We start from the raw sequence: 15,203 nt of genomic DNA, 5'->3' as shown, positions 1-15,203 counted from the left end.
ACGCTACATAAAAGTTAAAAAAAATAGGGGCACCTGGGTGGCTCAGTTAAGTGTCTGCCTTTGGCTCAGGTCATGATCTCCAGGTTCTGGGATTGAGCCCCACATCAGGCTCCCTGCTCAGCAGGGAGTCTGCTTCTCCCTCTCCCTGTGCCTCCCCCCTTGCTTGTGCGCTCTCTCCCTCTCACTTTCTTTCTCCCTCTCTCAAATGAATAAAATATATTTTTTAAAGATTTTATTTATTTGACAGAGAGAGACAGCGAGAGAGGGAAGAAAAGCAGGGGGAGTGGGAGAAGGAGAAGCAGGCTTCCCGCTGAGCAGGGAGCCCGATGCGGGGCTCGATCCCTGGACCCTGGGATCATGACCTGAGCCGAAGGCAGATGCTTAACAACTGAGCCACCCAGGCGCCCCTAAATAAAGTATTTTTTAAAATTATACATGAGACTAATTGAAAATGCCATATTTTGATACCTCCTCTAAAAGAAAAATTTCTTTGGGGTGTCTGAGTGGCTCAGGCGGTTAAGCATCTGACTCTTGATTTCAGCTCAGGCCTTGATCTCAGGGTTGTGAGTTCAAGCCCCGCCTTGGGTTCCAAGCTGGGTGTGGAGCCTACTTAATAAAACAAAAATTAAAACTGAAAGAGGGGCGCCTGGGTGGCTCAGTTGGTTAAGCGTTTGACTCTTGATTTTGGCTCAGGTCATGATCTCAGGGTCATGGAATCAAGCTCTGCATCTGGCTCTCCGCTCAGCACGAGAGTCTGCTTGTCCCTCTCCCTCTGCTCTTCCCCCTGCTCGTGCTCTCTCTCTCTCTCTCAAATAAATAAATAAAATCTTTAAAAATATAATAATAAATAAAAGAAAAATTTCTGCAACTATTCACAAAAGTTTAATCTAGTGCTGTCAGTGCTAGGTTTGGGCAAAGTGGTAAATTTTATTTTATTTTATTTTAAAGATTTTTATTTATTCATTTGAGACACAGAGATACAGAGAGAGAGAGAGAGCATGAGCAGGGAGAGAGGCAGAGGGAGAAGCAGGCTCCCCGCTGAGCCAGGAGCCCGACATGGGGCTCGATCCCAGGACCCTGGGATCATGACCTGAGCCGAAGGCAGACGTTTAACCATCTGAGCCACCCAGGCACCCCAAAGTGGTAAATTTTTAAAAAATGAGTGGGTTCGCCCTCGTAAAGTCCATAGCGAGGGAGATAGTAATTAATAATCTTAAGTATGCACATCATTTATCAAAGAATCACTTATTGAGAAGTACTAGGGAGTTTAATCAATAAACTACAGAAACCCCACAGGGAAATGGTTCCCCAGAGATAAGTAAGCATATAACATGAAATCTTCACACTTTTAATTCTTACCAAACTATAGGAGCTATCATGCACCTAAGCAGATAAAATTTAAATTTGGATTCTATAGGCTCTCTTTTTTTTTTTTTTTTTTTTAAGATTTTATTTATTTATCTGAGAGAGAGAATGGGAGACAGAGAGCATGAGAGGGGGAGGATCAGAGGGAGAAGCAGACTCCCCGCTGAGCGGGGAGCCCGATGTGGGACTCGATCCCGGGACTCCAGGATCATGACCTGAGCCGAAGGCAGTTGCTTAACCAACTGAGCCACCCAGGCGCCTCTATAGGCTCTCTTAAGTGAAAAAAATATTGTTTATTCTGGAATTGTATTTGGTTTTGGTTCATCGGAACTATACGTCATTAAGTTCTGCACATTTATTATACTTAACAATTATTTCAGTTTTAGAAGTTTTTTTTTAAGACACAACTATGTAGGTCTGTACACATAGGCAGGGCAACCTTTTCTAATGCTTTGTCATTAAGTAGGGCATGTCCTTGGGATTTAGCTTTTACCCAATCAAGGGAGAAAATCCGTGTTTATACCTTGGCTCCTCTTGTTACTGAAGCCAAAAGATAAATTGTTGTTAGATTTTTTTACACTTTTTTCCTCAAATTTTTCTGTCTGTACAGGGTAAGGGGACTAACAGTTAAATATAGTATTTTGTTACCTTCTGTTTAGGCCGGTTTCACTTGCTCCCTGATTTTGAGCATGATTGTGTAGCAGGCTTCATTGCAGGAGACCCACTAGATTGCTTCACCCTCTGCAGCCTCAGGTGTCAAGTGGTCACGGCGCCCTCTCACAAAGGGTTGACGGATGAATTCATTCTTTTATTTATTCACTTCGTCTTTATGACGAATAGTTGCATAGCAAATGCAGGGCTGCCTTATGACTTTCATGTACGCTACGCACTTTGCTTTAGTGGGCCCCTTCCTCCAAAGAGGCTTTTTTTTTTTTTTTAAAGTACGCTGCAGGCCCAGTGCCAGCCCAACCCCGAATTTGAACTCAGGACCCTGAGATCAAGACCTGAGCTGAGATCAAGGGTCAGTGGCTTAACTGAGCCACCCAGGTGCCCCCATAATGGCATTCTTAAATTATATTTTATGACTGTTGGTATAAGGATAACTATAATCCACGCTGGATTCATTATTATGTTAATTATTATCATTACACGTTTCCTCTGACTTTAAAAGAAATTAAAATTAGACATTTCCTCGGGTCCCTAATACTATCATGGCTCTCAACACCGCCTTTTAAGTCAGCCCTGCTGAGTGCTCACGCTGTTCCAGGAGTTGCAGTTGCGAACAAAATACTCTTCCTGGAGCCTACAGTGTAGCTAGGGAGAAACAGACAATAAAATAAGTACATTTAGCTTGCGAGTCGGTTAAGAAAAATAAGGCAGATAAGGAGAATATGGAGTCTTGAGAAGAGTGGCGATTTAGGTAGAATGGACAGGGAAATCTTCACTGGGAAAGTCGTGAACAAAGCCATGAAGAAGGCCTGGAACATGCCAGATGTGTATTTGGGAGAAAAGCGACTGAGGAGAACGAAGAAATCAGCGTAAAGAACAAATCCTAAACGCAACTCTCCCTAAAGCGTCGCTCCCGAGTTACGTATATCCGGAGTTTACAAGCGAGGTCGCAGAAGGTCACTAGAAACAAGTGCCCGCCGCAGCAACCTCCATTTTGCTTTTGGGCACCTACCCAGGTGGGTTTACGCCTGGCCCACATTCTTTTCCCTCCCGTCAGCATGGAGGCCGGTTTTCCTCCCCCCCGCATGAATATCAGAAAAGCCCGGAGGCGGGGGTAGAGGAGCAGCGAGGGCCAGCCCAGGCAGAAGGAACTGGGGTTGTCCAGTCTGCCCTCATCCAAGATGGCGGCGCAAACCTCGCGCTTTGTCCGGTCGACGGCGCACGTGCTTAGCCAGCCTCTCGGGCTTGGCGCTCGGGGGCGTGTCTACGGCGGGGAGGGGGGGTGGGCTTGCGCCCTGCGGCCTGGCCTTAAGTCATCTGCGCCGCGGTTGCCACCTCTAGCGCCACTTTTAGCATTCCTTGGTTTGGGAGGGGAAGATGGAGCCGGTGACCGTCGCGCCTGACAGCGGCGACAGGCCGGGGGCTCCGGCGACCTCAGGCCTGTCGGCTTCCCAGCGTCGGGCCGAGCTGCGGCGGAGGAAGCTGCTTATGAACTCGGAACAGCGCATCAACCGGATCATGGGCTTTCACAGGCCCGGGAGTGGCGCGGGTGAGAGCCTCCCGTCTCCCCTCACTCTCCGGCCCACCGCTTTGAGTCTTCAGGATTATTCTTGCTTTCCCTCTAACGCCCCGCTGGCCTTTTGACAAAGCCCTGCTCTGTGACCTACCCTCTTGTCTCCGCTTCTTAGGTGATGTCACAAGTTCTCACTTATTAACCCCCGGACGTTTCTGGTCCCTCTCCTCAGTTTTCCGTGGGCTTCGCTCCGAGATTGTCCCCATCTCTGCCCCAGGCTGCGAAGCCTTGGCTCTTGAGTCCCCACCTATGCCGTGGTGCTCTCCGCCCGGTTATGCTAGAGAGCCCCTTTTTCGTTCCCCACGCCCTCCCTACTTGAAGGGCGCACCTTTTATCCCCTGTCAGATTGCTCTATTGTACCCCTCAGGAAAATGGCTTTCCTTTATTTCTCTTCCAAATGCTTTCCCTTCCAGTGCCTTTCCTAGCGTCTCTCTTCCTTTTGCCTTTCGCTGTTATTCTGTCGGCCCTCCGGAGCTTGTGTTCACTGAACTGCTCCCTAGTCCTTCCTACGTGGAAATGGGACTCTTACGGTCCTATCCTGGTCTGTGTCAGTGCCCTCAACACTGTCATCTGCAGGCTTTCTACAACAGGAGAATAACACTGGGTGACCATTATTTGTACCCCCAACAAGTGGGACGTGCCCATCTAAGGTCTCTCCTAGTGTGCTGAGATTGATGTGATTGATGTCAGGAACCGCATTTCATTTTATTTAATTAATTTTTTTTTTTTAAAGATTTTATTTATTTGACAGACACAGCGAGAGAGGGAACACAAGCAGGGGGAGTGGGAGAGGGAGAAGCAGGCTTCCTGCTGAGCCAGAAGCCCGATATGGGGCTCGATCCCAGGACCCTGGGATCATGACCTGAGCTGAAGGCAGATGCTTAACGACTGAGCCACCCAGGCGCCCCCAAGGAACCGCATTTTAACCCTAAAGAGAGTTCCTCATGTCTCGCCCAGTGCGTGTACAATTCAATGAATATTCGTGTGAATATTTATTGAGCACTTAGTAGGTGCTAGTGTTCTCTAAGTTTCCATTGATTGCCTTTAGTAATTGACCTTTATTGAGTGTTTGCAAGCTACTTAAAGCTTTGTGATTTCTGTGGGCTTTAGGTAGACAGCCCTGAACTTTTCAGATAGTGTACAAGTTACCAGGAAAGGTAAGAAGCACTATTTGAAATTCTTCTAAACAATAGTTAGAAGACACATTTCTCCCTTTAATGATTAACAGCAGGATATTTCTTCCAAAGGCATTTATTGTCCTTCTCAAGCTGTATTCTGTATTGTGTTCTTTTGCTTTGAAAATTCTGTCACTAAAGGTTTTGTTTTGCTTTTAAAGCAGAACAGCATCCTCAAACTGCTTAATTATCTACTAATGGCTCCCTCACTACGATAGGGAACAGTAGCTCTTCTGTAGGATATGCCACACCCTATGCTGACAGGACTCTGGATTCAGAAATGTAATATTAAAATACAGATTTTGAAAAGCTTTAATGATTTTATATTTTTAATCAAATAAGCTAGAGCAGGCAATCTAGTCATTCTTCTGGGATATATTATCCATGAAAACCTGGTCTTTATAGCTTGCTCCCTCCATGACCATCTTTCCCAATTTGTCTGCTAGTCTTATCTTCCTGCTCCCACAGTTTGGGTTGTATCCTCTGCAAGAATACCCTTTTGGGGTGATACATATTCTGAGGGTGTAGAGGAAGAAACCAGTTTATGTTTTATACAGAATCAGTTTTTAGATTCAGAGACTGCAGAGTTCTAGCAGTAGCGGCATATTTTTTAATATTAATATGAAAGGTGTTTGCCAGTATGTGCTACATAAGGCTTCTAAATTTCTTTTCTCAGAAGAAGAAGGTCAAACAAAATCAAAGCAGCAGGACAGTGACAAACTGAACTCCCTCACCATTCCTTCAGTTTCAAAGCGAGTAGTGCTAGGGGATTCGGTCAGTACAGGAACAACTGACCAGCAAAGTGGTGTGGCCGAGGTAAAGGGGACTCAGCTGGGAGACAAACTGGACTCTTTCATTAAATCACCGGAGTGCAATAATGATGTAAACCTTGAGCTCCGGCAGCGGAATAGAGGGGACCTGACAGCAGACACTGTCCAGAGGGGTTCTCGCCATGGCCTTGAACAGTACCTCTCCAGATTTGAAGAAGCAATGAAGCTACGGAAACAGCTGATTAGTGAAAAACCCAATCAAGAAGATGGAAATACAACAGAAGAATTTGACTCTTTTCGAATATTTAGATTGGTGGGATGTGCTCTTCTTGCCTTTGGAGTCAGAGCTTTTGTTTGCAAATACTTGGTAAGAAACATAATGGAAATTGCAAATTGGCTATAGAATGAGTGCTTTAAATCCATGGAATTGATTGCCAGTATTAATATTTACCAGATTCATGTGGCTGCTTGGAGATATAAACTGCTGTTCACCTTAGATATAGATGAAATGTTCTGGTTAAATACAGAGCCCAATAATAATTGCTTAACTCTTTCTGTATTCTAGGTAGCATTCTGATGCTTTACGTGTATTAATTTATTGAACCTCATCCTTCTGACTTTGTGTTTTATAGATGAGGGAATGTAGACCCAGAGGTTAAATCATTTGCCCAAGGTCACATAGTTACTAAGTGACAGCTGGGCTTTAACACAGTTAATTTCTTTCCAAAACCAAAGGGTAAAGTATCTACATGTACTATATATTAATTACCACTTTTTAAAAAGATTTATTTATTTACTTGACAGAGACAGCGAGAGAGGGAACACAAGCGGGGGGAGTGGGAGAGGGAGAAGCAGGCTCCCCACTGAGCAGGGGCCCAACACAGGGCTCAATCCCAGGACCCTGGGACCATGACCTGAGCCGAAGGCATACGCTTAAGGACTGAGCCACCCCAGGCGCCCCAATTACCACTGTTCAAGTAATTTGAAACCTTAAAATGCAGTTCCTGTGGTCCTGAACATGATGTAATTTTTTTTGTGATTCAGCAAGAACTTCAGCATTTTATAATGTAGTATCATCATAATGGCAGTCCGTCTTCTTTGTGCCTTCACGTGCCTTCACGTGCCTTCATTTCTCCTGAGAAATGAAGAAAAGCATAACTCATAGTTCAGTGTCTTGCTCTTAGAAGTATTTCCATTCACTAGACATTTTAAGAATACCTACCAAGTACTGGGCATATAGCAAATTTTTCAGATAATTAAAGTTTATATTATTCAGCAGGAAAGTTTTTTTAAATCTATTTTATGCACATTTTTTTTTAAAGAGAATCTGTTGTATAGATCTGACATTAAATTGTCATAGCTTTCAGCATTTAATGAGATGTGTAGCTGCTTTTTTTTTAAGGGTTCTGTGCTTTTAGGATTTTAAAGTTATGTCCCATTTATGTGTGAGGTTTTTTGTTTTTTTAGTTTTTTTGCTATCAGATTTTCAGATGTTATTTCTCACTGCTTTCACTATATGTCCATCTGGTAATGTTTGCTCTTTCACTCCCTTCATAATATTTTTAATTTTAGGAATAAATCTAAATCAATTATTTTATTTATTTATTTATTTAAAATTTTATTTATTTATTTGACAGAGTGAGACACAGCGAGAGAGGGAACACAAGCAGGGGGAGTGGGAGAGGGAGAAGCAGGCCTCCCGCAGAGCAGGGAGCCCGATGCGGGGCTCGATCCCAGGACCCTGGGACCACGACCCGAGCCGAAGGCAGACGCTCAACGACTGAGCCACCCAGCCGCCCCCTAAATCAATTATTGTTTGGGTCTTTTCGATTTTCTTGTGCAAGAAGCAAGACAACCACACCATTTTATCTATAGTAAGAATAGCTTGCCCTTTGGATGCCAGCAGTATAGCTAATGAGATAATTTCTTGTCCCAGTGTCTGGGAATGTATGGCATCCAGTAAGTACTGGGCCTTTTCTGTGTGCTTGGAAATTGTTGGTTGATTACGTCTAGATGAGAGAGATGTTACTGCATGATGTATTATACATCTATCGCCACTGAATACTCTAAATCATTTAAAGAATAAGTTTTTGTGAGAGTAGACACTTCGGGGAACATCGAAAGAATGGGACTTGACTTGAGAAACATGTTTTATGATAAGGAGATTCAGTCCCTTTATTTTTTTCACCCTTGTGCAGAAACAAGACTGCTTTCAGCCACTAAAATTAAATATATGTGTATTTTTTTTACAGTTTTTTTGCTTGGAATTTTATAGCTGCTGTTAGTTTGATTTGTTGTGATTTGAATGATGATGTTGGAAATACATAATTTTATCTTCTATCTTCACAGTCCATATTTGCTCCGTTTCTTACTTTACAACTTGCATACATGGGACTATACAAATATTTTCCCAAGGTAAATTAAAACTTTTTCTAAATTATTGATGATGTATTTAGACTGATTGATGACTAGATAATTTTAAGAACTTAAAAAAAATTAGTCATACTCATGTTCTGAATCAGTGCTACTAGAAGTGTCATTGGCCCACCATTGCTGATCTTAAAAACTATTTGTTTCTGTTTGTAACAAGTTAACGTGAGTGATTAGAAAATTTTTGGCAATTTGACATTGCCATAACATTTTTTTCATATTTTACAAAAATGTTGGTCCATCATGGACTGGGGGGAAAACTTAACCACAGAGTTTGAATAATACTTTTCTGAGAAAATGTTCAGTTTAATTACTTAGTGAATTTATTAATACATTTTATCTGTAATAAAGGAAATTAATTTTAAAATGCGTTCATTTATCTTACTATGCTCCTTACTGGATGCCTAATAACAATGCACTGTATCTTTAATGTCCAAGGGCCTGGTATTTCCAAGAATTATTTGGCCCAAGTTGCAGAACAGAATCATGGAAAGTGTCAGTGTTTACCTAGTCTGCTTAACTACAAATGTATACACAGTTTTATGGGACTTGGCTGGCATAAAAAGTAACCTCACTGATATAATTGAGTTTTGTGTGAGGGTTTTTTTATTTTTTTAAGATTTTACTTAAGTTATTTGAAATAGAGGGAGAGCGAGAGAGCATGATCGGGGGGAGGGGCAGAGAGAGGAGGAGAAGCAGGGTCTCCACTGAGCAGGGACCCCAATGCGGGGCACAATCCCAGGAACCTGGGATCATGACCTGAGCTGAAGGCAGACGCTTAACTGAGCCACCCAGGCACCCCTTGTGAGTTTTTTACTGAAAAACAGCTACTTGGTCATTTGCTTAGTCGTTTATAATGCACTGATAGACCTCATGTGTGTTTTCAATGGGTTTGAAACATATTTATGAAGAGTCAAATAGGTTATATATACAAAGTAAAAGAATATAAAAAGAAATGTAATTTTCTTTTATTTGTAAATTTAATTGAATTTTTTTGGATGATACAGATGTATATTTATTGAAAGATTGATAGTTTTGCAATAGCAAAGTTTTTTGTTTTGTTTTTGTTTTTTTAAAGATTTTATTTATTTATTCGACAGAGAGGGAGACATCGAGAGAGGGAACACAAGCAGGGGGAGTGGGGGAGAGGTAGAAGCAGGCTTCCCGCTGAGCAGGGAGCCCAGTGTGGGGCTCGATCCCAGGACCCTGGGATCATGACCTGAGCCGAAGGCAGACGCTTAACCGACTGAGCCACCCAGGCGCCCCGCAATAGCAAAGTTCAGAAACAGCAAAGATGTCTACTAATAAATGACTCATTAAATTATGGCATATCCATTCAGAATGATGAAGCTCTGATATATGGATAATGGTAAGCTTGCCAAGAAATACTAAGAGAAGAAAACAAAATGCAGAGTAGGAGCTATAGTATGCTACTTTTTTCATAAAAAGGAGGAAAATAGGGGTGCCTGGGTGGCACAGTTAAGCATCTGACTCTTGGTTTCAGCTCAGGTCATGACCTCAGGGTCCTAGAATCGAGCCCTGTGTCAGGCTGTACACTCAGCATGGAGTCGGCTTAAGATTCTCTCCCTTTCCCCCTCCTGCTCGTGCTGTCTCTCTCTCTCTCTCTCAAATAAATGGATAAAATCTTTTAAAAAAAAAAAAAAGGAAAATAATACATATTTGATTTTCTTGTATATGTATGAAGAAACTTTGGAAGATTTTTTTTTTTTAAGATTTTTTTTTTATTTATTTGAGAGAGAGAGAGCACATGTGGAAGTTGGGGGTGGGAGAGAGGGAGAAGCGGACTCCCTGCTGAGCAGGGAGTCTGATACACGGCTCACTCCCAGTATCCTGAGATCTTACCCTGAGCCAAAGGCAGCTGCTTAACCAACTGAGCCACCCAGGCGCCCCTCAGCTCAGGTCTTGATCTCATGGTTGTGAGTTTGAGCCCCATGTTGGGCTCCACACTGGGCATGTAGCCCACTTTAAAAAGAAAGAAAGAAAAAAAGAAAAGAAAAAAAAAAAATCTTTACAACCCTGAGATCAAGAGTCGCACACTCCATTGACTGAGCCAGCCAGATGCCCCATATACTCTGGAAGAATATTACATGAAATTATTAACAATGGTTATTTGTGCTAGGAATGTGTATGTCTTACTAGGTAAATGGGGGAGAGAAAAGGAAGGGAGACTACTGTATACTTTTAACAAAACATTTTGTTGTAACTTTTTTTTTTAAGATTTGCTTAAACTTTATTTATTTTAAAGATTTTATTTATTTATTTGACAGAGAGAGCACAAGTAGGCAAAGCGGCAGGCAGAGGGAGAGGGAGAAGCAGGATATCCGCTGAGCAGAGAGCCCAATGTGAGGCTCGATCCCAGGACTCCGGGATCATGATCTGAGCCAAAGGCAGACGCTTAACTGACTGAGCCACCCAGGCACCCCTTATTTTTTATTTTTTAAGATTTATTTTATTTATATCAGAGAGAGCAAGAGTGCGTGTAGGGGGTGGGGAGGGAAGCGTAGAGGGAGAGAGAATCCCAGGCCAACTTTCCACTGAGCACAGAGCCCATCGTGGGGCTCGATCCCAGGACCATGAGATCACAACCTGAGCTGAAATCAAAAGTCAGGTGCTCAACTGACTGAGCCACTCAGGCGCCCCAGGATTTTTTTCTTTTTTTAAGTTATCTCCACATTCAACATGGGGCTCAAACTCAGAACCCTGAGATCAGGGGCGCCTGGGTGGCTCAGTCGTTAAGCGTCTGCCTTTGGCTCAGGTCATGGTCCCAGGGTCCTGGGATCGAGCCCCGCATCGGGCTCCCTGCTCGGCGGGAAGCCTGCTTCTCCCTCTCCCACTCCCCCTACTTGTGTTCCCTCTCTCGCTGTGTCTCTCTCTGTCAAATAAATAAATAAAATCTTTAAAAAAAACCCTGAGATCAAGAGTTGCATGTTCCACCAATGGAGCCAGCCAGGTGCCCCTTATGACAGTTTTTAAACTCACAGAAATGTTTAAAGAATTATGCAGTGAACTCCCGTTTATACTTATTACCTAAATCTATAATTAACATTTTGTTATATTATCATGCATCTATCCAATTTATCCATTTTCAATCCATCTTTTTTTTTTTTTTTTTTTTGATGTATTTCAAAATATGTTGTAGACGTCAGTATATTTTACCCCTACGCATTTTGGCCTACATATCATTAACTACAATTTAATAGTGATCTGTGGTTCTTTTTCCTTTTTTTAAGGTAAAATTCTCATACAGTGAAATGCTCAAGCTGTTAGTGTACCATTTAATGAGTTTTGACAACCTGTGAAACCCAGATCCTTTCAAGGTTTAGAATGTGACTGTCAGGACATTCCACCATGCCCCTTTCAGTCAGCTTCAGCCCCTACAACCTGAGGATCTGGTTTCCTTCTTCTTTTTTTTTAAAGATTTTATTTATTCATTTGAGACACAGAGATACAGAGAGAGCACACGTAGGGGGAGAGGCAGAGGGAGAGGGAGAAGCAGGCTTCCTGCAGAGCAGGGAGCCCGATGCGTGGCTCGATCCCAGGACGCTGGGATCATGACCTGAGCTGAAGGCAGACGCTTAAGCATCTGAGCCACCCAGGTGCCCCAGATCTGGTTTCCTTTTTCCCACTGTAGATTAGTTATTGCCTCTTTTAGTACTTCACTTTTTTTTTGAGATTTTAAGTAATCTCTATACCCAACGTGGCGCTTGAACTCACAACCCTGAGATCAAGAGTTGCTCCACTGACTAAAGCAGGTGCCCCCGTTTTAGTACTTCATATATATGGGATCATTCCTATACATACTTTTTTGTACAAGGATTCTTTTATTCTGCATAATTTTGAGATTCATCCATGTTGTTGAGTGTATTGGGCCATCCCCCCCTTTGTTTTTTCTGAGTAATATTCCATTGTATGAATGTATCCATTTGTTTATCTGATCTCCTGTCCAGAGACATTTTGGTTGTTTCCAGTTTTTAGTTATGTCTAAAGCAGCTGAGAATTTGTATGAATCTTTTTCTGTATATAAGTTTTGATTTCTCTTGGGTAACAGTAGCTTTTTATATTTAAAAAGTTTCTTGGGTGCCAGAGTAGCTCAGTCGGTTAAGTGGCTGCCCTTGGCTTAGGTCATGACCCCAGGGTCCTGGGATTGAGCCCTGTGTTGTGCTCCCTGCTCAGTGGGTAGTCTGCTTCTCCCTCTCCCTCTGCCTCCTCCTTGCTCGAGCTCTCTCAAAAAATAAGTAAAATTTAAAAAAAATCTTTAAATAGGTTTTTTAATCATGTGACTGGATCTGGTGATACCAGATCAACTAAGTAAATGAAAATTCAGCCTTAAATGCCTTTAAAAATTAGACAAGGTGCCTGGGTGGCTCAGACGGTTAAGCGTCTGCCTTCGGCTCAGGTCATGATCCCGGGGTCCTGGGATCGAGTCCCATATCAGGGAGCCTGTTTCTCCCTCTCCCTCTGACTGCTGCTCCCCCCTGCTTGTACACTCTCTCTCTCTCTCTGTCAAAAATAAATAAAATCTTAAAAAATAAAAATAAATAAAAAATAAAAATTAGACAAGAAAATTTCATCAGGAAATAGATGTTCAGTGATACCCTACTGCATGTGTAACAAGTATGAATTCCTTTGCATGACCGCTAGAGCTCTACAGAATGTTCCTATGATTCTGTCACAAATAGCTCTGTATTTTAGTATGGCTATCACTCTTCTGACTTTTGTTGTCTAAGACTTACCTCCAATAAGATTTCTCCTCTCATTTTTGTCCATCTAAATCTTGCTCATTTTTTTTTTTTAAGATTTTATTTATTTATTTCACAGAGAGAGACACACAGAGAGAGGGAACACAAGCAGGGGGAGTGGGAGAGGGAGAAGCAGGCTTCCCGCCGAGCAGGGAGCCCGATGTGGGGCTCGATCCCAGGACCCTGGGTTCATGACTTGAGCCGAAGGCAGACGCTTAAGGACTGAGCCACCCAGGCGCCCCTAATTTCTACCTTCTTTGAGCCACTGTGCCATATATTATTCATGTCCTTCATTTAGCAGTTATGTCCTCTGTAGTAATGTTTTTCCTGTTTTTGTCTTGTGCTGTTGTATATATCTTAAATAGTTATTTATGTTTTGCCTTTCAAGGTAAGACTGTTTTTTTCACTTTTGATAACATGAATGGTGTCTTTCCCCTAATGTCTAGCAGTTTGCTGCTTTACATATTATATGCTTAGTAAATGTTTGTTGATATATTACTGATTGATGTTCTGAAACTTCATTAACGGCTTTGAATCAGGCAAAAATAGCAGCACTGATAATGTTTGTATAGAGCTTAAGTAGTCTTCTGAAAGCTGTAAGATTTATTGAAGTCTTTCTGTGTACAGGGTGAAAAGAAGATAAAGACAACCGTACTAACAGCTGCCCTTCTATTATCTGGAATTCCTGCTGAAGTGATAAATCGATCAATGGATACCTATAGCAAAATGGGCGAAGTTTTCACAGATCTCTGTGTCTACTTTTTCACATTTATCTTTTGTCATGAACTCCTTAATTACTGGGGCTCTGAAGTACCATGAAGCTTGCAGCACTCAGCAGGAGAAGCTTACCAAAAAGCACCTTCTCTTCTACAGTGCAGTGTCTCTAAAGGAGGCAAATGGGTTTACACCTTTATGTAATTCTTGTACTTGATAGGGGTTGTAAAATCATTTGATTAGGAATGGAATGGCAGGTTCCCTGATTTAAAAGCGTTGAGTTTGTATTAATACTGATGTGAAGAATAGACTTCCATTGTCATTAATTGACTTTTCTTTGTTTAATTAGAATCCCTAGTCTCCACGTTTCTCTAACTTCTAAGATTTGTAATTCCTCTTTTGGGAGCTGAGCTGCTGCTTTTGGAGAGCAGATGAACATGGTCTCAGCTAGCCCCAAGGGCTGCAACTTGTATTTGTGTTGTTCTGTCCTGAAAAATGGAGCCATCTTAAAAATAAAATGAAAGAAACTGAATAGTCTAATGTTAAGTCTGCACGTGTTAACTTATAAGGACTAAATAAGGTAGCCAATTTTATCTTTTCTTGTCGAGTATCTTAATTTTTACTCCAGTGCAAAAAAGGAGTAATGAAAGAAATTATTAACATTCATACATGTGAAATTAGAAAGCATTTATGAAGGTATTTATTTTAATTTTTATTTATGGAAAATTATTTTTAAATTTTTTAAAGATTTTATTTATTTGACAGAGAGAGAGAGCACAGGTAGGCAGAGAAGCCGCAGAGGGAGAGTGAGAAGCAGGCTCCCCGCTGAGCAGGGAGCCGGATGCGGGACTCATTCCCAGGACCCTTGCATCATGACCTGAGCTGAAGGCAGACGCTTAACTGAGCCACCCAGGTGCCCCTATAAAAATTATTTTATTATCAAGCTCATAATTGGAAATTTTCACTTTTGAGTGTTCAATTTCTAGAAGTAAGATTTTTAATTTATTTTTATTTACTTTTTTTTTTTTAAGATTTTATTTATTCTACAGAGAGAGACACAGCGAGAGAGGGAACATAAGCACGGGGAGTGGGAGAGGGAGAAGCAAGCTTCCTGCCTAGCAGGGAGCCCGATGCGGGGCTCGATCCCAGGACCCTGGGACCATGACCTGAGCCGAAGGCAGTCGCTTAACGACTGAGCCACCCAGGCGCCGCTATTATTTACTTTTTAAAGATTTTTTATTTTTAAGTAATCTCTATACCCACTGTGGGGCTCGAACTCATGACGCCAAGATCAAGAGTTGCATGCTCCTCCTACTGAGCCAGCCAGGTGCCCGTAGCAGTAGGTTTATTTGTTTGTTTGTTTGTTTGTTTTAAAGATTTTATTTATTTATTTGACAGAGAGAGACACAGCGAGAGAGGGAACACAAGCAGGGGGAGTGGGAGAGGGAGAAGCAGGCTTCCCGCCGAGCAGGGAGCCCGATGCGGGGCTCGATCCCAGGACCCTGGGACCATGACCTGAGCCTCAGGCAGACGCTTAACGACTGAGTCACCCAGGCGCCCCAGGAGTAAGGTTTTTAAGCAAACTAGAATAGTATGATTAGTATGTATAAAAATTGGATTTGAAAATTGACTGGGGTTTGCAACCCAGTATCATAAATACCCTTTTAAATAACTTGGTAACACTATCATATTTGGAAGGTTATAAAACATTAAGCATTATATTGCTTAATATTACATTTCCTTAAAA

General features: G+C 42.1%; 1 protein-coding gene across 2 annotated transcripts; it reads left to right on the top strand.

The window, feature by feature from the left end:
• Positions 1-3,319: 3,319 nt before the first annotated feature.
• CAMLG (calcium modulating ligand) lies at positions 3,320-13,988 on the top strand. Of its 2 annotated transcripts, XM_032425394.1 has the most exons (4): positions 3,320-3,583; positions 5,459-5,919; positions 7,902-7,967; positions 13,370-13,988. In XM_032425394.1, the coding sequence occupies exons 1-4, from the start codon at positions 3,412-3,414 to the stop codon at positions 13,559-13,561; spliced, it is 891 nt and encodes a 296-aa protein (XP_032281285.1). In that variant the 5' UTR covers positions 3,320-3,411; the 3' UTR covers positions 13,562-13,988. The 2 variants fall into 2 exon arrangements, with proteins under 2 accessions (XP_032281285.1, XP_032281286.1); XM_032425395.1 differs by lacking the exon at positions 7,902-7,967.
• The last annotated feature ends 1,215 nt before the right edge of the window (positions 13,989-15,203 follow it).

Source organism: Phoca vitulina, unplaced genomic scaffold (genome assembly GCF_004348235.1).
Source record: "Phoca vitulina isolate PV1807 unplaced genomic scaffold, GSC_HSeal_1.0 scaffold32, whole genome shotgun sequence".
Classification (NCBI taxonomy): Eukaryota; Metazoa; Chordata; class Mammalia; order Carnivora; family Phocidae; genus Phoca; species Phoca vitulina.
The sequence above is the reverse complement of the archived record's forward strand: the minus strand, read 5'-3'. Positions and strand labels throughout refer to the sequence as shown.